General features: G+C 35.7%; 1 protein-coding gene across 1 annotated transcript; it reads left to right on the top strand.

Annotated features, from left to right (window-relative positions):
- Window positions 1-4,753: 4,753 nt before the first annotated feature.
- On the top strand, window positions 4,754-14,598 carry LOC128553331 (uncharacterized). The gene is made up of 5 exons (XM_053534468.1): window positions 4,754-4,862; window positions 5,578-6,319; window positions 7,200-7,363; window positions 7,648-7,874; window positions 8,249-14,598. The coding sequence occupies exons 1-5, from the start codon at window positions 4,755-4,757 to the stop codon at window positions 8,415-8,417; spliced, it is 1,410 nt and encodes a 469-aa protein (XP_053390443.1). The 5' UTR covers window position 4,754; the 3' UTR covers window positions 8,418-14,598.
- Window positions 14,599-16,540: the final 1,942 nt, after the last annotated feature.

Below are 16,540 nucleotides of genomic sequence, written 5' to 3'. Positions count from 1 at the left end.
ATAACAGGTGTTATACTGTCAATATGCATATACAGGTGTAGAATTAGAGTTTTATGATATCAGGTAAGATTGATACAACTGATAATATCTGTACTTGTTCTTGATCTATTGCATATTATAACAATATATCTGCCAAACAACACCTTAAAGAACTTGAACTCCTTAATACACGTGTTTGGCAAAGTGCACTTGGCCTGTTCCTAACAATAGTTGTTCCTGTATTTTTGTTTTGCATTGCACCATCCAGGAAAAAAAAATTTCCGAAAACGTATTTTCCCCCTGACTTATGAAAATTAGAAGTGAGTTTCAAAATTTACGAAACTTTTACAAAGAAATATATCGCTTATATGCTGTTAAACTAATGTATTAGAACTTTGTAAGTTTTAGAATATTGAACAAATAAAAAAATCTAAACTTTTTCTGTGTCCAAAAATAGCTGAAATACAACATCAAAATCGTATTTTTTTTACGATAAATTCAAAACTAATCTTATTTTGAAAATTTGAAAAAGTTACAAATTACCACAATTGAAGCTCTCTTGAATGACATATATTATGAATAGCATTGCCTTATATTTAAAGAGAAATGGGCAAAAACCTTAATGTAAATTTCGTTTTTTTTTATTCATTTTGCAAGTGTATAAATATTTTTACATTCCTGTTGTTCGGAAGACGAAACAATCGCATAATTTTAAACAAATAAAGCAGAAACTGGATGGTCATTTGGTCAGTGTTGTTACCCGAGGGTAAGAAGTAAATCAATATTAGTCTACACCTGTAGTTGGGTGTTGTTAATTATTGAAAACATCGCAGATACCACAAAAGATTAGACGGATACTGGTTATTTATTAAGGCTGTCTTTGTCAGAGTAACTTCCAGGGCAACTGCTGTTATTGATATGTATGCCAGTTTTATGGAAGCTTACATAATGGAATAGTAAAAACTGTTTAAAACACAGTCGGAAATTATGGACTAAATACATCTCGATGCATACACGCTTAAAGGAATCTAGTTGAAGTACGCTTCTTTATTATTTTCTCATTACTTTCTTTTTTACAAGCTATTAATAAATTACATAATTAAACATTTCTACTGCATTTTGCAGTTTCTGGAAATATCTTCAAAATATATCAGCTATGACCTTTGAACAAATTATGCAGGTCACTTCACGAGCACATGTAAAGATAGGACCTCGAATTTTCAAAAATAGAGACTAGTACATTTTAATGTAATCTAGAAATTGAATTCTAAGTCAAAATTTATTTTACAATTGTGAATTTGATGAAAGTTTTGTTTATATCAGTATCTAATTTTTTGAGATTTTTTTTCATCTTTGTTCGCAGAGTGTAACTCTCTCCTCGGGGATTCATGAAAATGCAACACGCATTTTTGTCAACGTTTGTTGTACGTATCAAATTTACGAGGAAATTATATAGTTCATTTTCACGTGCGGTAATTTTTGAATAACGTGCCGCGTGTGAACGTACCTGATACCTTTCGTGTCTGACAAGGATTAATTCAGTAGGTTAGAGTTATTATTAAATTCTGTATTTTGCATTTGATATTAGAACTGACATTTCACATGTTTGGTAAGTGTTCAGCACGAGAAAAGAAAACTGTATAAAGGTATAACTGCAGAGTAAAAACACTGCATTTACACATTTTAATTGCTCACGGCAGCCTTTACCTAAGATCCTTATGACATAGTTCTGGCAGTATGGTATGTTGATGAAACTGTAGAAGTTATTTGTTTTCGGGGTTCACTCATGAAAAAAAGCAACATTTTATAACAACAAAATTTACTGAAGAAGTCTTTAAGCTGCATGGTTGGGGCAATGTTCATTTATGTCAAATTATTCGAAAATTTAAAATACCTTCTGAAGTTGGTAAATGCAACAGAAAAACACCATACTCTCAAATGCGTTAGTCGCGCTATTTAAATTTGATATAAAAAATAGAGAAAAAAGCTGTATTTTGTGTAATACACATTAAAATACCTACTTAAATAATACTGGCTTACTACCTTCAAATTTTAACTGCTGTTTGTTTGTGTGTGTGTGTTTTTTTTTTTTTTTTTTTTTTTTTTTTTTTTTTTTGAAATTTTCATGTTGATCAGGAGGCATGTCCCTTTAAGATACACCGACCAGTTTCGTAACCATTACGCTTCTCAGATTATACAAATAATGCTTTACAATGTATTGTAATGCCGAAAAATTGAACCACACAAAGCAAAACTTCATTTCCATTTTATATTTACATAATCAAGTGCATGTAAACATTGACTGATTGTGTCATTGTTTACTGTTATAATACTGCACAACATCGGTTAACAACAACCCTGAAGAGCAAGTACCCTTCTACACGGACAATTTTTCCGTTAATTAACCTTTCTACAATGACAACCTGTATACAATGACAACATGCGTACAACGGCAACCTGTGTACAACGGCCAAAGAAAATGCTCGATAATAAAAAACATACTCGTGCAAAAATGCACCCGTGCAAATATATAAAACATATATTGTTAATTTACATTGACATTTTTTCTATATATCCCTGTTATTTTTGTTAACGCCATTCGTTTTCCGTACCAAGTAATCAAGACCCTGGAATTGTTAATCGCCTGGTTTACCACGGTTCAGAGTATAGATGCGCGGAAACTGAACCACTCGGGCGTTAGCCCGAGTGGTTAAATATACAAGTATATGAACGGCGGTCCTATTTATTTTCATTTTAACACAAAATGATATAAAGTATACTGTATTTCATTCAGCCGTGTAGTAATGAATCGGACGTCATGCGACTGTTTGACGTCATAAAAATTCTCTCAACTACCTGGGCGTAAACCGTTGTTTATCGCAGAATATACAACGCTTGACTTCCTACAAAAATATAGCAATGTTAGAATACTCGTTCAATTCTGCTCGACGTCAACCGCTCTCAAGTTCATGTCCTCTATATAAACAGTCCGGGGAAAGATAATATTTACCAACTTGACACGGCGCCAGCGGATAGAAACAGTTCAGTGACGCAGACAGTCAAGAAAAGTGCACCATCTACTTAACCTAATTGTAACAATATTTTCATAACCACCGAAGCAAACGAAATAATATTTTAATCAGCGTCATTCGCTGGTAAATGTGATTTCGTGGACATGGCGATATACCACTGCTTCGAAAAAAAAAAGAAATATCGCTATCTAGTAGAATTTTCGGAGTTTTTAAATGAAAAAGAAAAGTGAATACATTTGAGTAACATCACTTGAGGATCCTTATTTAAATTCTTTGTAGCACGATCTACAGAGCGCTTGTCAAAATTTGAACACCGCTTTCGGTTCGTTAAGACCACTATCTTTGCCAGATTACCAAAAAAGCAAAAAAAAAAAACAACAACAAAAAAAAAACAAAAAAAAAAAAACACTAATTTTCCGGTAAATATATAAACATAAAAGTAGCTATGTATATCGGTGTTATAGGTAAAATGCATGTGGAAACTTTTAGATAATATTTCACAGCAGTTTGTAAGAGAAACGAAACATGTTAATCCGTGTCTTAATCGCAAGTTGACTTGTAAAGAATAAATCGACCCCACCCCTACCCCCGCATTGTATAAGACTACAAAAGCCTGACGTATAGTGTATATATTGGTCATTTTAACACCTGTAATCCTTTCGCAAGGTTTGGTCATTTTATGCTTGGTTGGTCTGCACAATTTTGCACTTTGAAGAACGCCTGAAGGTATGACAGGTTAATATTTGGTCATTGAGATTATATTAAGCGGTCAGTTTTGGACGCATTTATTTTGTTTTAAGTCAACTAAAACCTGTCCTGGTTTAACCTGGTATTTCTTTGCGAGTTTCGAATTAAAGTCGTACGGAGAAAAAAATGTATTAAATGAAAATGGATATTAAAACATACGAGATTAATTGAAGGACCTTGACTTGAGAAATACAATCAAGAAGTGCGTAGAGGTATGTTTTCATTAAAATCCTAGGTAATGAAAATACAGAATCAGCGTTTCATAATCATAGAACGATAAATAAGGTTTTCACTATGGGGATAGTGAAATTATATTTGAAACACATGCTAAATTATGGTATAATTCTCTGGCTCTGATGCCGCATTTGTAAACTTCTGTTATTTCAGACTTGGGACATTTCAAATCGAACAAAGAATATGTTTTACAATAATTAACTCTCCTTTAAAGAGCTGCTCCAGTCCTACCTTTCAGCCTTTAATTATCGCTGAAAAAGCATGAAAATCCTGACTATGAACAGTGACGCCTGTCAAAATAGAGTCTATTTTATATAAAATTCTATATAAAATACTTGTGGTTTTGCGTGCGTTACCTATTGTAATACACAATAAAATTTGAATAGCCGCGGAGCAGGGCTTTAACTGAATACAGCAATTGCTCTTTGTATATCAAAAACAGGGGAAAAAAGCACACAGATATAGTACATACATCTGTTTTGTTCAGAAGCCAGAAGGTGTCTCATATTTATTCGTTATTACATTAATCCATGTTAACAAAGAGTTATAAAAATACTTATTTGATGTTAATGATAGAAATGACAAATATTGAAAGTCGTGGATATAGGCAGATCGGTGGTACTCGTATAAATGAGCCCGATAAGTAATTATAAATAGGTGTATATAATAAATAAATAAAACTATATATATAGAACTGTGTGATGAAGAAAGCGTTGTATAGCCGGAATATTAGTTACAAGCCCTGATCAATATTTTTCAGGTATGAGGGTTTCATTTCGAAAGTTGACGGAACGGATCGTCGTGCTCGTGCTCAGCACGTGCGTGGTTTGCCTTCTCCTGCAGAACAGTATGTTACAACAGTCATACACGGTAAGGTAACTGTTGGACGAGGTTTTCTTCGCTGTATATACAGTCGCAGCAGTACAATTTATTTGTTTGTTTTGTTGGGTTTAACGCCACACCAACACAATTATAGATTATATAGTGACTTTCCAGCTTTTGATGGTGGAGGTAAAAACCGCAGTTGCCCTCCATGTATTATTTCATCACGGGCGGGCACCTGGGTAGAACTACCGATCTTCCTTAAGCCAGCTTGATGGCTTCCTCACATGAAGAATTCGACGTCTCGAACAAGGCTGGAACACACATCGATGAGGGGCAATTGAATAAAAGTCAGCGATCTTAACCACTCGGCCGTGGAGGCCCCAGTACAACTTGACGATCTGTAAAATTGTTTGGCACTGCATGTTTTCTGTTTGCTATCGAGAACACTTTTTGAAGTTGAAAAACGCGAAATCCATATTTTAAAGAATATATTGCCAAGCAACTCTGTTTTATACTTTCTTTTGTATCAAGAACGTTTAATGTCTATACTTATGTCGTGTTATAGCTTAAGTCGTGTAACAAAACTTTGGTAGGTAAAAATAAATATCCCGAAATGATAGCGCAACATTTTACCACTTACATTACTGTTATTATTTAAAGTATTCTAAATTGAACTTTTCTTAATGTTGCGGAAAGCGGAAAGCGAAAAGCAAACTAATATGCATAAACACTTGCTTTTTTATTTGTTTATATTTTTCAGGGCTATTTGATTATTCATCAAACCAGTGGCGGTTCTTTTGCTGTGAGATCGAGAAAATATTTAGAATCAGACCATGCAATAACAAGATCACAAGATGATGTTAATAAACAGAACGATACTGGAAACAGTTTGACAACCACCGCTACCCCATACCATGACACTTTGCTGCAATGGCGCCAGTATCAGAAAGAGGCTCTTGCAGTGTTTATATTGAGCGCCATTGGTTCAAATTTTACGTTACAACGAGGCTATAAAAGAGAAATCAAATTAAATGGTTGGGAGGGAATGAAACATAGGAACATGAAGATTAAGTGCTGTGTATTGTGGAATTCAAATAAATTTACATATTATTTGGCTCCAGAGAAAATTTACTGGAAGAAAAGCAGACTTCCGGCTACACAATTTACATGTCCAATTAGAGGGCCGTTAATAGATGTAAGAGGGATAACGCTAGAATTTAGTAAGAAAAAATGTCCAAGAGACGAATCTGTGTATATCAAACCATTTCTACCCAAGGTACAACCGAAACACTCGTTTGCAATTTGTGTTAAAATAGTCTATGGTAACATTGATATGAAGCTACTAGTTGATTGGATGGAATTCTACCGGGAAATGAAGGTGGATAAGGTGTTTATGTTTACATATAATCTGACAAACAATATAGAAACTGTGTTGCAACATTATACAAATATTGGTTTCTTAGACAGAAGACATTTTGATTTTCCATGGAAAAAAGATGGACGTAAGTATGGAAAATTTGGACCTATTCATCTCAGTTGTAGGATCTATTTCACTTTGTCACATAGGCGGGGAAGTGAAATAGATTCAAACATTCACAATAGGCGGGGAAGTGAAATAGATTCAAACATCATCTATTTCAAACATTCACAATGGGCGGGGAAGTGAAGTAGATTCAAACATTCACAATAGGCGGGGAAGTGAAATAGATTCAAACATTCGTCAGTATTGAATGTTTTTATCTATTTCACTTCAATGCCTATCTTAAATGTTTGGATCTATTTCACTTCCTCGCCTATTGTGAATGGTTGAGTCTATTTCATTTCCTCAGCTACCCAGAAAGGGTTTAGGGTTATTCTTATATGTTAGTCTGTTCATTTTCCTGACCTATTCTGATATGTGGATCTCTTCAGTTTCCTGACCTATTCTGATATGTGGATCAGTTTAATTTCTTGACCTATTCTGATATGTGAATCTATTTTAATTTCATAACCTATTCTGACATGCTGATCTATTCAATTACCTGACCTATTTCAAATGTTTGAATCAATTTTCCTTCCAGCCATTTTCTAAATGTTTTTATTTTATTAACTTCCTAACCTATACTAAATGTTTTTTCCACCTCGATCCTGGCCTGTTCTTAATTTTCTGGTCTATTCTTCCTTCCAACTCGAATGTTCGGATCTATTCAAGGTCATGACCTTTAATATAGTATTTCTCGACCTTTATGGTCATTTGTGATGTAAAAAAAAAAATAACACCCTGATGTATTCTGAACGTTCTTTTCATCGTTTAACAACAAAGCATCAGTGCCATTCTGTCGCAGCAGTGGTTAGTTGTAATGTCTTTCTTCTAAATACTTGCATTTGTTTTTTTATTGACAGTTATGAAACGAGAGGTAGGGGTGAAGTCGCCAAACGTTTGGCAGGATGAGCAGGTTGTTGTGTTCGATTGTTACCAGCGTCTCCATGGTTATACGTATATCGCCATTGTTGACCTTGACGAGTTTCTGTTACCAAGGAGACACAAAGATATAAAAGGCATGATGGTGTGTGAACTTTTTATTTATTTGTCGATGCCAATAATTAAATTGTATTTTGCTATGATGAAAAATGCTTTGTCGAGTTTTGCTTCCATAGGCTAGATTAATTTAAGTCTTTTCTTACTTTTGAAATGCAGTATATATATATTTATAAATACATAATTATAAAGATTTTTTTAAAAACAAAAAGAGGGAGTGTGTGGCAGACGATATTTTTGACGGGTTTTACACAACTAAAACTTCATATGCTTTTTCTGCCTTCTTTACGTTTTCTTTCATTTTCGTTTCAGAGAAATTTAACTGAACAATTTCCTAAAGCTGCCGGATTTACATTTAAGAGTTATATTTTCGCAAAAGACTGGAACAAAACAGTTACCACAAGTGGTTCTGATATTGTGCAATATTTACGAAGAACACCGGCGCTCTATACGAGACAGAAAAATGTCCTTATTCCTGGCCGGATCCGACCAGATAGCATCGACACACACGAGTTCGAGCCTTTGGAGGGTTACGAAAGGTTAGAACTTTCAAAATACCTTATTTACCAAAATGTACTTGGTGTATCTTTACGCTGAACTTTGCTATGCCGGTAGATTTTCTATTAGATTGTAAGGATTTTAATACATACTTCTTTTTTAAGAAGTTACCCTCTTAGCCGCAAAAGGATGTGCAGACATACAGTTGAAGGGTAATGGGGCATATTCCGCTTCTTCCCCGGAAAAATGAACTCGGAGCATATGAAGGACGGATTTGAATTGAAATTATGAACGTGTGTCAGTCACAGGCAGACCCGTCTATTTTCGACCTAAAATATAGATATACGCCATTGGCATTATCTGAAATTGTTTCTGAGTGCAGGTGAATAAAAACAACATTTTTTTTTTCTTTCAGAGTTACTGTACTGGAGACTACGGCAGCCATTAATCATTATCGCACGTGCTACTCAGACTTCCAGAGACTGTGCAAAAACAAGAAGAAACGAATATTTGACAAAACAATATTAAAAGTGGTTGAAAAATTTCACAATAGAACGTTATGGATAAATGATTTTAAAAAGTAGCATTTTATACGCTAGGGAAGATTGTTGTCACCACACAATTATGCCAATATGGTATAATAAGATTTTGAAAGAAATAGCGTCGCAGACTGAATTTCACAACGCGGACGTCTGTCCAAATTCCAGGTCGGTGACAGTCGTAAGTAATAAGACCGCTATAAAGTACACAGAATATAACTGGGATGTTTTAAAAGAAGGCATAATTATATGGTTATCGTTGAACGGCAAGAAAAAGCGAACACTCCATCCTGTTACTACATCTTTTCTGGAAGGCTTCAAGACCTGACGAAATTTTTCTTACAGCTTCATCATTGTTTACACATAGTACGATTTTTTGCCCTAACTCTTAGTACTACAAATGGAATTCTGCTTTTTTTCTCTCAGATGTCATATTGTATTCAGTATTCTTTAACGTACCGATTGTAAGCTTCAGTCACTATATATACATGTACTGTGAAAATTGCGACGGATATTTATCGGTCAATAGTGCCACGTCATTCAAGCGATCATAAGGTACCGTTCAAAGAAATCTTGTGGCACTTTCGGTCGATAGTTGCTGATCAGTGATGTCACGCGATACTTGCAGAAAGTTCTTTCAAATGGTATTTGCAGTCGCTGATTATCAGCAAGTTATGTCAAATGATATTGACAGTCGCTAGAACTGCATAGTTACCGATCAGTAATGTCAAATGATACTAGCTGTCGCAAGGTACCAATCACTTATGCCAAAAGATCTTTGCAGTCTCTAGTTACCGATAAGTGATGTCAAATGAAACTTGCAGTCACACTTTAGTTACAAATTAGTTATGTCAAATGATATTTACAGCCTCTAGTTACCAATAAGAGATGTCAAATGATACTTGGAGTCGCTAGTTATTGGTCAGTGATGTCAAATGGTGCATGCGGTCGATAGTTACCAGTCAGTGATGTCAATGATACTTTTACTCGATAGTTCCGATCAATGATGTCATATGATACCTGCAGTCAAATTATACTTACACTCGCTAGATGCCGATCAGTGATTTCATATCATACTTTCAGTCGCTAGTTACCGATCAATGATGTCAAATGCTATTTGCAGTCGCTAGTTACCGATCTATGATGTCAAATGATACTTGCTGTCGCTAGTTACCGATCTGTTTAGTCAAATGATATTTGCAGTCGCTAGTTACCGAGTTACCGATCGGTGTAGTCAAATGATACCTGTAGCCGCTGGTTACCGATCAGTGATATCAAATGATACCTGTAGTCGCTAGTTACCGATCATTGTAGTCAAATGATACTTGCAGTCGCTAGTTACCGATCAGTGTAGTCAAATGATACCTGCAGTCACTAGTTACCGAGTTACCGACCGGTGTAGTCAAATGATACCTGCAGCCGCTAGTTACGGATCAGTGATGTCAAATGATACTTGCAGCCGCTAGTTACCTATCGGTGCAGTCAAACGATACATGTGGCCGCTTGTTACCGAATAGTGATGTCAAATGATACTTGTAGCCGCTAGTTACCGATTAGTGTAGAGTCGCTAGTTACCGATTATCGATGTCAGATGATTCACGCAGCTGCTAGTAACAAACCATAAAGGCAGGCAGTACTTACCTACTTATCAAGTCACAACGGATATTTACCAATTAAATCGCGATTGGCCTTCACCGATTTGTGATATCACGTGGCAGTTACGATCTATATTTACCGACCAGTGATGTCATGTGATTTTTAGCTCGACTATACGAAGTATAAGGAGAGCTATCCTACTCGCCCCAGCGTCGGCGTCGGCGTCGGCGTCTTTCCGCGTCCCCACCTTGGTTAAAGTTTTGGTGCACTTTCTCCTTTTTCAACTTATCTCTGTAATTACTCGATGGATTTGATTCAAACTTGAAATACTTATTCCTCATCATCATCCACATTATCTGACATAAGGGCCATAACTCTAGCACCAATATTTCATGAATTATCCCCCTTTTTCACTTAGATTTTCAGGTTAAAGTTTTGGTGCACTTTCACTCTATCTCTGTTATTACTGAATGGATTTGATTCAAACTTAAAATAGTTGTTCAACATCATCACCCACATCATATGACACAAGGTGCATAACTCTGCCACCATTTTTTCATGAATTATTCCCCCTTTTTACTTAGAATTTTAGGTTAAAGTTTTGGTGCACTTTCACTCTGTCCCTGTTATTACTGAATGGATTTGATTCAAACTTAAAATAATAGTTCAACATCATCACCCGCACCATATGACGCAAGGTGCATAACTCTGGCACCAATGTTTCATTAATTATTCCCCCTTTTTACTTAGAATTTTAGGTTAAAGTTTTGATGCACTTTCACTCTGTCTCTGTTATTACTGAATGGATTTGATTCAAACTTAAAATAGTTGTTCAACATCATCACCCACACTATATGACACAAGCTGCATAACTCTGGCACCAATATTTAATGAATTATGCCCCTTTTTGCTTAGGATATACTTATATAGTGTTTGATACATTTTATCTTTACCTCTCTTATTACTTTAAGTTGATATTTTTGACATAGACACAGGCTATTGTGCAATATCTTCATCCACAATTGGAGTCATTTAACACCCCAGTGACAGCTCTAGTTTCCTCAGATGTGCCCAGTTCCACTATCCAGCATCAAAATAGTCGAGCGCGCTGTCTCCTGTGACAGCTCTTGTTACGGGTATCATTCAATGACATCACTTGATATTTAAGAAATGAAATGATTTTTTTTTCGGTGTTCATTCGCTAGCGGTTCATGTTTAATTTGCCGATCCTATTCTGTCGTTCATTTCGCATGAACATCGAAAAAAATAGTTTCATTTCTTATATTTACATTTTATTTCCTTTCCATTTGTAATTAAATTAAACAAAATAATATTATAAATTCCACATATTTCGTGGCATTTAACATTAAAACCAGCTTCCCGGCCATTCTGTTCACCAGACGGAACAACTGCGACGTCATCTAAGGAACGTTCTCCCAGAACTACACGTAACGCGGACGTCGTCAAAACAACGGTCGATTATCCCTAAGCAGCGATGACGTAACTTTCTTTTCCTTTTGCTGTTTATACGAAATGAACGTCATAATTTTCAATGGAAAAGAATAGGGCGAATGTAAATATTTGTGATTAATAATTGTTCCTCTTAATTGAGGCGACTATCTGACTGAACACGCCCCGCGGATTACATACCGTATTACTAAACCCGAGGATGGAAAAGATGTCAAACATCTTATTTGTTTAAAGGTTAACATACATCGTTACTAAAAAAATACCTTCGAATGCATGGTCAATATGTGAAAACAAACCCCACTTCGACCCTCTAATTGTGCGAAACAAATTCACGCATCGAATGGTACTCTACATGTGGACTGACCGGGTCAATGTTTTTAGCCAGTGTTTCTTAATTGCCGTATTTACTCTTAATTGCCGTATTTACTCAACTGAAAGTGGTAACGGATTTACCTTGTTGTAGGATTCAACAACTTACATGTATGTTAGCGTAAATACTTTGGAAATAGCGGACTTGACATTTTTCGGTAGTAGAAAACAACATTCTTTTTCAAAATTCTAGTTATTTTGTATTTGGTACAGAAATAAACGCACCCTTGGTGCAAGATGTAACGCCATCGGGGGCGTTTAAACGCGGGGATACGGAATGTCAATAAGGTAGAATGGGTCTTGTCCTTGTGTCCGATCCTGGGGTTCCACACACTGATGACCAATATTTAAAACAGACATTGCAACCAAAATTTTACAAGATTATCATCATATATTTATATTGATGTGCCCTAGAAGGAACTTTTGCTCTGCGTTATCTTGTTTTAATACTATTAGTAAGGTAACGTACACGTTTCGTAAATCTTACAACTTCTACTTTCTGACCAGTGAGCTCTTAAACATTTGTTACTGACTATTGTAATTTCAATTTGTTGAAGCGGTGTTTTAATAATTCAATTATTTTGCTTACATTATAATGTACGTAAGGAAAAATGCAATGAAATTTATGTTATTTGCTTATATTCTTATACATCCGAAGGACAGCAAAAGGTCAAGATTAGAATGACCTTCAGACTGGAAAAAGTTTTAGATCAATAACTGGAGAAAGTTTGGACCTATATGATCAACCTTCAAAGAATGATTGCCTGTGGTCAGTATAGGTGACCCTAAATTCAAAAGGTCAAAGGTCAAATGTGAATGTGTCAAATGTCAATGTGACATTGAAACTAAATGGTTTCTCAGAAATTGCTGGAGAATGCTTATGCATATTGTCATCATTCTTCATAGAGTTAAGCCAATAGTCAGTAGATGACCCTTGTTGTTTAAATTTGTTCATTAATTTTTTATGCTCAAAAACCACCCACGTCAGATGAAAGCAGTTACCTCCGTCTGCCATCATCTAGATTACCCACGACATATTAAATCAGCAAACTATTACAATAACAAACATCATGCTATCAGCCGATAAAAAAGAAATAGTTAAAAGTGTTACCGTCTTGGGCCATTTTTCACAAAATATAGTGTCAGTTAATACACAGTCCTCTATAAGTTAACCTTTCGCCTGCTGCAGGCAAGTGGTTCAGCTTTTGCGACCAGTGCAGACCATGATCAGCCTGATCATGGTCTGCACTGTTCGCTATACAGTCAATAAATTTTCATTGAATATCCCTTCAAATAATAATGTTACTGTCCAAACTGAATAATGGACCAGTCCATTTTAGAAATTTAGCAGGCTAAAGGTTAAGGAAGACAATGTTAGCCTGCTTTGCCTTTGCAAACCAAGATCAGCCTGCACATCCGTCTGCAATGTCAGTAATGTCTGCAATGTCAGTAAATTTTCAGTGAACATCCCTTTGAATAATAACTGGTACTGCCCAAGTTAAATTTTGAGAAAATATTATTCCTTTGCCAAGATAGTTGGGCGCATCTTTGATGAGTATAGGTCAATTCTCAGCCAACCGGGGTGGGGTGGGGTGGGGGGGGGGCACGAGCCCCCTCGGCACCCCTCTGGATCCGGGCCTGCTATGACGTCATAGTGTATGAGCGATTTATAATTTATTATATCTTATTTATAATATCAGCGGTAGGCAATAAAAATGATCTAATATGACTGTCAGAGTAAAACAGCTGTTTACCCAACTCCTTGGACAGACAGGCAAACGGACGCTTTTCAACGCCATAAGCTATATCGTTACACTTTTGCTCAGTAGGTACAATGGTAGTCCAACTCGTGACATAATTATCACTTTCATTTCATTTCAGTCTGACATTACGTCCAGCTCGGCCACGTCTGAAAACAGGCGTAATCATTAGTGATTAACATCCGAACATAAATTATAGGCTTCACAGTATGAACAATGAAATAAATATATTTAATTTGCTGTAGGTAATGCATTTATCTCGTGAACAGACAAGTTAGTTGACATGTTCTGCATAAAAATGTATTACACAAAAAGAAGCACAAAAATAAATTTGCTATTCAGAAATAGTTTTCTTTTCGCCATTAAATCATCACTATGTTTGCAATCATGCTTGAAAGACTGAAGTACGCAGATTTTAGACAGACCGTCAGGGGAGGTAACGAGAGTCGCGCATTGGGACAAGTACGGCACCGCGCTTTAACCTTTGTACTAGGCAGTAAGTTTTCTACCAACAAAGTAAATTGGAGTTATTATTTTTATATCGATGCCAATTTTGACATCTAGACCATTTAGAAAATAATATTTTGTATCTAAAATAATGATCTAAACGAAAGTCTTCACAAGTTTGCTATTCACAAACCGGGAGGTGGTGTAACATCGATATAGCTTTAATTCTGTTTAAAATTCAGGGATGCGTTGAATGATGGAATATATTCTCTTCCATTTAAGTACACTCTTGTAATGTAATATTGCAGGTACTTTGCATCAAAACCAAAGTTGTAGTTAAACTGTACAGATATAGCGTCATCAAGTTTAGTTATGTAAAACATTAGGCAACCAACTTCCATTTAGTTTGACAGTATGCCTAATCATTAGGCAGAACAATATTTTAGAAATGCACATGAAGAAATACATACCAGTTCATCAGTGGACCAGTTCATTTTCTATGCCCATCTCTTTAATGATACATCCATTATGTGCTTCGACATTTTTGCCACATTTATATCAGAAATAAAAAAGTCTGTCTTTTCCACATAATTATATGTAAGACGTATCTTAATGAATATCAATACAATGTATGTATGTAGATTTTTTGTTAGATTTATACCTGTATTGCAGTAAAGCACTTTAAACTTCATGCACTATTTTCTCTTTGTCTAAATAAAATGCTAGACTGATATCCTATTGCATATGATAATAAATATCCTTTAATTAAAGCCGTTTTTCTGTATAAGTACATCGTTGCATGGCTTTTTATTGCATTACGTAGTTCTTTGCATGAAATTTAAAGTTTTATTAGAACTTCAGTTATGAAGATTTTGCATTAAATTTAAACTGAAGCTACATTTCATTGTAACAGTGTTACTGTCTTTATGATGAATGTTTAGAAATATTTCCCAGTTTTATATAATAAATATATAGGTGTTAAAAATTGGCCCAAATATCACCTATGGGACCGAGTATCAGAACATTTATTTAGGGATTTATCTTACATAAGCTTCTTTGCACTTAAAATATACTTTTACTCAAAGTGAGAATACATGATATCATCATTATAATTATGAAGTCAATTTGGTCCTACAACTCCATTTTTGTAATTGTTTTATGCAGATATTCGTTGGAGAAATTTATACAGCTATTGTAATCATAACTACCGACATAATTACGTTATCTTATACACCAGTCACACATATGGCGCGGATAGCTACGTCTATCCACGGATAGAAACGTAGTAATCCGTATCGATCCGTACCTGAGCCGTACCTTAAAGTAGTAACCCGTATCAATCCGTACCAATCCGTACGGCTCATACGTTTCTATCCGTAGCTATCCGCGCCGTATGTGTGACTGTGGTATTAACGAATATCATTACATTGTTAAATTTGTTGTAAAAGTGCTGTCCTCTATCTATTCTGAAACCGTGCGATCTGTAGTGTCCTGAATGAAATGTTGTTTCAGCAATGCATTATTTTTTTAAGAATCCCCCAAAAACTGAGGTCTTATGACAGGAATGTGTTTCTCGTGACAAAATAGGCAACCCTTGATGCTTGGCCTGATTGCTGTATAATTTGAAAACGCCTTTATACCCCAGTCACACATACGGCGCGGAAAGCTACGTCTAGCCACGGATAAAAACGTAGTAATCCGTATTGATACGTACCTGAGACGTACCTTAAAGTAGTAGTCCGTATCAATTCGTACCAATCCGTACGGCTCAGGTACGGATCGATACGGGTTACTACGTTTCTATCCGTAGCTAGACGTAGCTATTTGCGCCGTATGTGTGACTGTGGTATTACAGGGCACTCTTGGTTTTTAAGTGAACCGGATTACCCCGCTGATTAATTTTTAAGCGATTTAAAGTTAATGTCTTTTCAAGGATTGGACACATCACTTAACTTCATTTGGCCATCCAAACCCTGTTTAGGAGCGACTTATTCGCTAATTCTGAATAAGCCAAAGAATGCAAGTAAAACAATGACAGAAATACGACAGACTCGTAATGATATGAGGTGACACTCGGAAGAGTAGCACATAACGCCATTAATACGTGCCCGTTTGTCCCGAGGAAAACGTTAAATTCCTATGACAGCTCTGTAAGATATTCTTAATGATGAAAATACCTGAGATGTCCTAAAATTTAAATAAGTGATAATAGTTCAATCCCAAGGTATAAGTTGAAATGCTCTTCGGTGACGATCTTTTTTGCAAAACAATGGGCAATAAAAAGAATTATGTGGGTGGTTGGAGCTGGCCAAATCTCATTTAACTTAGGTTTTTCTAAATCGTTAAACTTGATAGGTTGAGAGAGAAAGAGTTGTGTGCTACACCAAACCGTAATAGCTCTAGGCTGAAGATATCCCAGAGAAAAGCTGGTACCTGACGAGGGATTGGATCTGCCTAATAAGCATGTTTAGCTTTAAACACCTTAATGTAAGGATTCTCACAAGACACATATTGCGTTCTGACTTC

The sequence above is a fragment of the Mercenaria mercenaria genome, unplaced genomic scaffold (assembly GCF_021730395.1).
Source record: "Mercenaria mercenaria strain notata unplaced genomic scaffold, MADL_Memer_1 contig_3710, whole genome shotgun sequence".
In the NCBI taxonomy this organism is placed as follows: domain Eukaryota; kingdom Metazoa; phylum Mollusca; class Bivalvia; order Venerida; family Veneridae; genus Mercenaria; species Mercenaria mercenaria.
The sequence above is the reverse complement of the archived record's forward strand: the minus strand, read 5'-3'. Positions and strand labels throughout refer to the sequence as shown.

Bases quoted from the DNA above. Each gene is read 5' to 3' on its own strand.
- LOC128553331 (XM_053534468.1), top strand. From the start codon at position 4,755: ATGAGGGTTTCATTTCGAAAGTTGACGGAACGGATCGTCGTGCTCGTG. The intron at 7,364-7,647 runs GTGTGTGAACTT...TTTTCGTTTCAG, and splicing joins AAGATATAAAAGGCATGATG to AGAAATTTAACTGAACAATT. The intron at 7,875-8,248 runs GTTAGAACTTTC...TTTTTCTTTCAG, and splicing joins CCTTTGGAGGGTTACGAAAG to AGTTACTGTACTGGAGACTA.